The 8,659-nt window shown below is 36.6% G+C and overlaps 1 protein-coding gene across 2 annotated transcripts; it reads left to right on the forward strand.

Annotated features, from left to right (window-relative positions):
* Positions 1–3,355: 3,355 nt before the first annotated feature.
* LOC108462065 (zinc finger CCCH domain-containing protein 30-like) lies at positions 3,356–7,226 on the forward strand. 2 transcript variants are annotated; one of them, XM_017762066.2, is made up of 2 exons: positions 3,356–3,764; positions 4,568–7,226. In XM_017762066.2, exon 2 carries the CDS (start codon positions 4,591–4,593, stop codon positions 6,751–6,753), a length of 2,163 nt encoding a protein of 720 aa, XP_017617555.1. In that variant the 5' UTR covers positions 3,356–3,764; positions 4,568–4,590; the 3' UTR covers positions 6,754–7,226. The 2 variants fall into 2 exon arrangements, with proteins under 2 accessions (XP_017617555.1, XP_017617561.1); XM_017762072.2 differs by having other exon boundaries at positions 4,607–7,226.
* Positions 7,227–8,659: the final 1,433 nt, after the last annotated feature.

Here is an 8,659-nt window from a genome sequence, read left to right on the forward strand (position 1 = left end):
TTGGCTGATCCCTTTCGGTTTGTGACGTGCTCGTTTGGGTTGGGCGTCAGCTAAGAGTGTTTGGAGCGCGGATTAACTGCAGTCTCCTAACAGGTGTGTATTTCTCATTACTCTAGCAGTAGGACGGCTATTTCGGGCCGCGATGGGCTGAAATGGGCTATGTGGTCCCAATGGGTCCGTAGGCCCAAGTGGATAAGTTGTAGAATTACTAAAATACCCCTGTAGGGTAGGACTACCGATTTACCCCTAGAGGGTAAAATGAATATTTTGCCCCCGTGCGTAAATGACTAACTTGTGTGATGATTGGGTTAGTTGACGTGGATTTATGTTAGTTATCATTAATTCATAAGTCTAATGTGTTAGTAATCGATTGTAGGATTATCGTGTTGGAGATATCGTCATCAATCGTCATCAACCAGGTGTGTAAACGACACCCTCCCTTAGACTGAATCGGTAAAAGCCAAAATACCAAAACGTTGGTATTTTGTGAACTCGCGAGCGTGCGAGCGCTCGTGAGATAGTTGTTAATGAATATGGTGCATTTGGATGATTAGAGTGCAGAGTATGCATTTTCGTGCAACGGTATTTTTGGGCTTAATGGGCCGAAAACAGGCCAATGGCCCAACGGGCCAATGGCCCAACGGGCCAATGGCCCAACGGGCCCACTTTGGTAAAAAGACGAGGTAAGTACTTCTGATTACTTGGTAAACGTTAGAATAAGCATGAAACCTTAACAATAGGTAATAATTTCTGAAATACCCTTATGCATGTTAAATTACGATTTTACCCCTAGGGTTATTTTTTTTCTAAAAGCATGATGTTCTGCTTACGATATCGTATGCCATGACATATTATTTCATTGCATGGGACATGGGTTTATATTGATGGAGGAAATGTTCGCGACCTCATTTGCAATCTGGTGGCCTCACCACATATATCTGATACGGTGACTTCGTCACAATATCCTGACTTATTTGCAATTTCGTGGTGTGTAGCAGTTGGATGGGTCGAGTAGTCTCCCACATGGTGTAAGGCTGGTACAGGGTGTTATGGATAGCTCGGGTTGGGATTTCGCATTTATGATATATTTGTTCAGATCTCGCTATGGGCCTATGGGTTTCATTCTAATTTCTCAGATCGGGCCAAGGCCTAGATAAGTCGACTCGAGGTTTGATCTGCTTTGGGCTATGGTTGGGTTATGTTACACATCGAGTTTACCAAACTCACCCTTTATTTTCATCTCTGCAGGAAATCCCCAACCATAGTGGGCTTGGAGCTGTGAGGGATTCGGAGTGGCCACATTATCTGCAAAGTTGGTTTTTCTAAGTTAGTTTATTTTTATTATTTTTATATTCTGATTTAATTTTGGGTTTTAAGTTATAATAAGGCCGCTATTTAAATTTATATTTTCTACTATGGTTTTATTTTCTGATTATATTTATACTATGACGAAACTGCTAGTGTTAGGCTGCGCGAGTTTTCAAAATTAATGAACGTTTTCAAACTCAACAAGCACAACAAATGGATAGCCTAAAGATTGATAAATCGGCTTTTCATTCAACCGCTGTTTTTACAAAGACCACCTCAATCACTTAAACCAACGAATGCATACTAAGTCGTAAGTCCATGTGACACGTCAGATCTGGCCATAACGTCTGGGCCAGGTTTGGGGTGTTACATGAAGTGTGCTTAAACATATAACAGTAACATTTCCTTTACATCGTTGCTCACACGAGTTGTGAAATAGGCCTGCTCACATGAGCTATGGGTCGGAATGTAAGCTACACAATGTTGCTCATACGAGCTGTGGAGTATCCGCAACAAATGCAGGACCTCAGCCATCGATAGGACATTTAAGACTAGCACTCTAAACATGAAATCCCTAATGACATGTCATTTGTATCCTACGAATTCCTAAGGTTCAACCGAGACTCATTAACCGTCATAGCATAATTTTGGATATACATTGTTCAATAGCATTTTAAATACATATTAACATATAATTAAACAATATAAACATAATAATCCGTACATGCACGCTTACCTCGACAATTAGAATATAAAAACGAAGTCGATTAACATGAGGCTTTAGCTTTTCCCCGATCTAAATCTGTACGTGGTCTATCTTGATCTAAATAGAAAAATTCAATACATTTAATACCTCTATTATTCAATTTAGTCCATATTTCATTTTTTGCAAAATTATAATTTTGCCCCTAATATTTTAACTTTTTTACAATTTAATCCTTCAACTCATAAATTGAAATCTAAGCATTTTCATCCTTTTGTCAAGCTAGTCGATTTCTCTAGGGACTTATATCAAACCATACAAATCATCATTTCATAATTTTACCATGAACTTTTACCATTTTTACAAATAAGTCCCTAAATGTTATTTTCATAAAAAATCACTTTACAAAACTTGTTTATTTATTAACAATGACTCATAACCTACCATCAAACATCAAGAATCATGCAAGAACATTCATGGAAAAGCCCTAAACCTTTAACAATTTTACAAATTGATCCTTGGACTAGCTAGATTAAGCTAAAACGTATTTAAAAACATAGAAATAATTAAAAACGAGCTCAAAATCACTTACATGCAAGCAATTGTAGTTGTCGAATCAAGGAACCCTAAAAATGACTATTTTGTTTTTTATTTTTGATCAAAGAAGCTTTGAAGAAGATGAGTCAAACTTGGTTTTATTTAACTTATCCTTTATTTACTCATTTACCTTTTTACCCCTTAAAAATATTCAAAATTTCAATTAAACATTGCCATGAACATTCATTAACTAATCAAATGATCTAATTATCATCTAGGTCCCATCACTTTAAAGTTTCATAGCTATTTGACATATTTAACTAATAAAACTCTATTTTTACACTTTTTACAATTTAGTTATTTTTACTAAATTAAGCATACAAACATTAAAATTTCTTAACGAAATTTTATTATGACCATACTAACATTCTATAAATATTAAAATAATAATAAAATAATTATTGACCCGTCAAATTTATGATTCCAAAATTAAATTTAAATTTTACTGAAAACAAACTATTAAAGTGCCAACTCAACTTTTCCTACGAGTTCTATGGCAAGAAAAGTTGCAGTCTATTTTTTTTTTTTTTTGAAAATATAACGTCATGTAAGGGGAATTTAGGTTGAAATCATAAGGAATTTGACAAAGGACATGGTAAAACTATTATACAACAAATTAGGTTGTCTGCCAAAGAGTTGTCCAACCGTTTCACGCCATGTTAAAATTAAAAAATTTCATGCTTACCGAAATGACAAGATTAACCCTATCTTTTATATTAAAACTTCGTAATAATATCACACGTCAGTATTTGATTGGTCTAAAAAGGGAATTCAGAGTGTTTGCATTCGGTTTTCTTTTCCTGTCTCTTTTATCTGATATTGGCCATTTTATCTAAAATAATAAATATATTCTTCAAAATCTTAGTTTTTTTCATTTGGTAATTACTTTAGAGTTTTTGTTTCTCTTTCATGAAAGAAAAAACATCGGTAACATAGGAAGAACAGATGGGATGAAGAAAAAGAAGAAATCAGCTACTCCTTTTCTCCGAACTCTCTATTTTTCTAACTTAACCATCCAAAAATAAATAAATAAAAAATTGGAAGCACATAAATCTAATCAAAGACCAGAATTCCTTCATCACTTTTGAAGTTATTTCTCAAATACCCACTTCTTTCTCAAAGTATATCTGTCCTGCTTCAGAGATGGATTAAACTGGTAAGGGTTTCTTTTGTTTTTTTTTTACTTAAAAACTTTGTTGTAATATTCCTGTATTGTTTTGATGTAATGAGTGGAGGATCACATGTAAGAGAGATCTTGTTCCCGAGGCTTGTCTGTTTTTGTCTTTGTTTTCAACTGTCTTTTTTATCAACAATTTTCCTATTGGTTGCCTCAGAATCAGATCTTTTATCTACTTTTTCCTCACAGCATTCTTTTCATATTCTTTTTTTTTTTTAATTATTCAGTCAGTGATGACCGCGGGAAGATTTGGTTCAAGATCCTTCAATCATAATATTGTGATTGTTTACAACTATTTTTCAAATTTATTTCACTGTTGTTTGTGCTTTTGATCTCTTTCTTTATTTTAATTTTTTGTTTACTGGGAAGAACTAATTGAAAGTTCAGAAAGGAAATGGAAGACCCTATGTTTTGTTCTAAGTCAATTATATCGAAAATGTAGGAAAATAGGTTGTAATTTTATCTATTCCAAAGTAAAACTTTGTATATTATTAGTGGAGTATGTTTTTCTTTTTCTTTGCTCCTTTGATGATATTTAAATCCTTAATCTCACTTTTGCTCTAATTCTACATTTAATTTCCATAATTTTTATGTAGATATTTCCATTGACAAACATTGACTTAGCCTTCACTGTTGTTTTCTTAAACTCCCAAGGATGATTTTTTTTTTAATTTTTTTTCTCAGTTCTTTTTTCTCTGTATCTTATGGAATATTTGATCATTCATATGGAGTTCTCGTTATTCTACTGGTTGATTCTAATGGGTATTGTTTCTAAATCTCAGTTGGATTTTTATCTAATGAAAGTATGTGCTATGGATCAGAGCCAATAAACCACTCGTCTAATCCAACAAGATCGAATAATTCTTTTGGAGATAACAGACATCCTAGTGTAGAAATGAATCGCTTGACTTTAGAGACTGAAGATATTTTTGCAAGCTTGCTTGAGCTTGCTGCAAATAATGATGTTGAAGGCCTTAAACGCACCATTGAACACGATCCTTCAGTTGTTGATGAGGTAGGGTTGTGGTATGGTCGTAGGAAGGGCTCGAAGCAGATGGTTCATGAGGAAAGAACCCCTTTGATGGTTGCTGCTACGTATGGTAGCATTGGTGTTATTAAACTGATCCTTTCTTCATCAGATGCCGATGTTAATCGTGTGTGTGGACACGAAAAAAGCACAGCCCTTCATTGTGCTGCTTCTGGTGGGACCGTCAATGCTGTTGATGTTGTGAAACTGCTATTAGCAGCTGGTGCTGATGCGAATATGGTTGATGCAAATGGTCATCGTCCTGTTGATATTATTGGTTTTCCTCCGAAGCTTCAAGCTGTGAAATTAACTCTTCAAGAACTTCTTGCAACTGAGAGTTCTGTTATCGAGCAGAACTTAAGGGTGTCAACTGCAGTTGCAAACTCTGGTTCTCTATCGCCTTCTCGTGATAATGGCTCACCTTCTTGTTCAGACTCGCTTCCAAAGTTGAAGTCAACTGCCGCTCCTATTTCAACATTGGAGAAGAAAGAATATCCGATGGATCCATCTCTCCCGGACATCAAGAACAGCATCTATTCAACTGATGAGTTCAGGATGTATTCATTCAAGGTGCGGCCTTGTTCGCGTGCCTACTCCCATGATTGGACTGAGTGTCCGTTTGTTCACCCGGGGGAGAATGCTCGAAGAAGGGATCCTAGGAAGTTCCACTACAGTTGCGTTCCTTGCCCTGATTTTCACAAGGGAGCATGCAGGCGTGGAGATATATGTGAATATGCTCATGGTGTTTTTGAATGCTGGCTACACCCTGCGCAATACCGAACCCGGCTGTGCAAAGATGGTATTAATTGTGCAAGGAGAGTCTGCTTCTTTGCTCATACAGCTGAGGAACTTCGACCTTTGTATGTTTCCACCGGTTCTGCTGTTCTGTCCCCTCGTTCAGGTACTTCAGCTGCTACTGCAATGGATTTTGCTGCTGCCTTGAGTCTCCTGCCTGGATCACCTTCTTCTGTATCAGTTATGTCTCCATCTCCATTCACATCACCAATATCCCCATCTGCGAAAGGAATGCCTCATTCTAATGTTGCCTGGCCTCAGCCTAATGTTCCAGCGCTGCATCTTCCAGGGAGTAATCTTCAACTGAGTCGCCTACGGTCTTCTCTTAATGCTAGAGACATTCCAGCTGAAGACTTCAACCTGCTGCCTGATTTTGGTGTGCAGCAACAACAGCTGGTGAACGAGTTATCTAGCCTCAGTCAGCCATCTATGAGTTCTAATTCTATGAATCGATCTGGTCGATTGAAAACCCTGACCCCATCAAATCTCGAAGATCTATTTTCCACCGAGAGCTCTTCACCCCAGTACTCTGATCAAGCATTGGCAGCAGTTGTTTTCTCACCTTCTCATAAATCTGCCGTTCTCAATCAATTTCAGCAGCAGTCAAGCATGCTATCACCCATTAATACAAATTTTTCTCCTAAAAGTAAGGAGCATCCGCTATTGCAGGTGTCTCTATCTGGTAGGATGTCTCCTCGGAATGTGGAACCTATCTCGCCGATGAGCTCTCGAGTTTCAATGTTAGCTCAACTTGAGAAACAGCAGTTTCGCTGTCTAAGCTCTAGGGAACTTGGCTCTGACTCTCCTGCCAGTATTTCTTCCCCAGTAAATTCTTGGTCAAAATGGGGATCTTCCAATGGGAAGCCCGACTGGGCTGTCAATGCAGATGAGTTAGGCAAGCATCATGCTTCATTTGAGCTCAGCAACGGAGATGAGCCCGATTTATCATGGGTTCAATCCCTTGTTAAGGAATCTCCCACTGAGATGAAAGAGAAAATGAAGGCTTCGGTCTTGGATGTTCCATCTAATGCCTCGAAAAGTGAGGGTTCTAATACAAACTCGCAAGTTGATCCGCTGGATCACACTGTGTTGGGAGCATGGCTCGAGCAAATGCAGCTTGATCAGCTTGTGGCTCTGCAAAACTGAAGCCAGTTTTCACTGAGCCCCGTGGTAGAGACGACAAGAAAAACAAGGTTTTGGTAAGTAGCATTTATATTTTCTGGGATTTTGTTGGTGAACATGCAAGCTAATCATTAACACAAGGTGAAGAAGGTAAAGGGAGACGATCAGTTGACAATGGGAAAATTTTCATATTTCACCATTTATTACTATTACAACGAAAGAGCTTAGTAAAAAAATGTCAAGAGGATAAAATCTAGGTTATGTTTAAAGAAATTAGTCCCATTTTAGGTGTTTTTTACTTATATATTTCCAATAAATTAGATTCTTCTATTGCTGTCATTATATTTTTTTCTTTTTTTCGCCTTTTATTCTTATTTTTATTTTCATGATGAGCGACTTTATTCGATAAACGGAAGGATACTGTATATGTCTCCTGCTAAGTTTGGCAGGACTATTTTTTTCAGTTGAATTATATTATTAATCTGGTATTATATTTATTTTTTTATTTTAAATTGATCATTTCTAGTCTCTTTATTTTTGAAATAAGAAAATTCAGTATCTGACTAAAAGACACTTGTTACATTTATCTTATGTAATAAATATATTATGATATATGTAATATTGTATTAGTTTCTTATTTTAATTATTACTTAAAAAATCAGATGGATTTAACTACGTTTGGTGAAATTTTTAAAATTTTAAAAATATAAAAAGTAACAATTGTTGAAATTCGAAAATTGTAGAAAGTAAGAATCATCAAAGTGAGCATTAACTAAATTTAGAAATTTATGCATAGTACAATAATACTAAAATTTGGCAAAATAAATTTAATTAATTAGGTCTTTTGGCCAGTTTTAAAATTAATTAAAGAATTAAACTGATTTTAGGAGAAAGAAATGGAAAGCGTGTTTAGTTGGACTTGTTTTCTATTCTTCTCTCTTAGGGTTAGGGTTAGGGTTTAAGGTATTTTGAAAGTGTTCAAGATTTTTGATTGAAATGGCGGAAATTCTTAGATAGTTTTGAGGGGTCAGGGATGTGATAACCCGCCTCAACAAACATACATTTCATATGTCATGGTGGGATAAGACCATGACCTTAGAAACCCATTGTAGGGAAATTTAATTTCGAGGTAATAATGCTTGACACGATCAGGGGTCGAAGTCAACGTGAAGGTCCTAGTTGGCGGCTATAATGTGGTCACGAATTCGAGTATAATTGGGGGGCCAAGTGACAATCTCTACGTGGTCAGGAGTTCAAGCTTTTTTGATACCTGCAAACAATGTCCTATATATACCATACATAAGATTGAGGGCATAGTCATACGGAAAAATTCTGGGGATTTCTGGTGTAATCAACGTAATTTTTTTCTCTATTTCTAAGTGGCTGGTACCTTTAACCTTTCATTCTTGTTCGAAGGCTGACACCGAGGTGGACATAAGAGGGCTCTCAAGAGGTGATAGAATGTTCCGGAATAGTAGAGGTCAAACTCAGGTCAGCACAGTAGCAGTTGAAGTTATTAATGAGTTGTTTAATAACGAAAACCGTTGTCGCTCTGAAAGGAGCATTACCTTTACTACATCGTAATAGCTGTTCCCTACTATGAGTCCTCTTGCGTCCACGACAGGGTCGACCTTTGAATAAGAAGGAAGGTTAAAGGTACCAGTTACCTAGAAATGGAGAAAAAAATTACACTGATTATAGCTGGAAACCCTAGAGTTTTTCCATATAAATATGCCTTCAAACTTTTGTACGGTATTTATAGGACATCAGTTTCGGGTATTCGAAAATATTGATCTCGTGGCCGCGTAAGGACCGTCAATTGGCTCCCCCGTTATATCCCGATCCATTACTGCATAACTGCTATTTATTGAGATCTTTATGTCGACTTCCACCCTTAACTGTAGAAAGTAAATTCACCCCATAACCGACT

This window comes from Gossypium arboreum, chromosome 2, assembly GCF_025698485.1.
Source record: "Gossypium arboreum isolate Shixiya-1 chromosome 2, ASM2569848v2, whole genome shotgun sequence".
NCBI classification, from domain to species: Eukaryota; Viridiplantae; Streptophyta; class Magnoliopsida; order Malvales; family Malvaceae; genus Gossypium; species Gossypium arboreum.

Coding starts and splice junctions, on each gene's coding strand:
- LOC108462065 (XM_017762066.2), top strand. CDS start 4,591: ATGTGCTATGGATCAGAGCCAATAAACCACTCGTCTAATCCAACAAGA.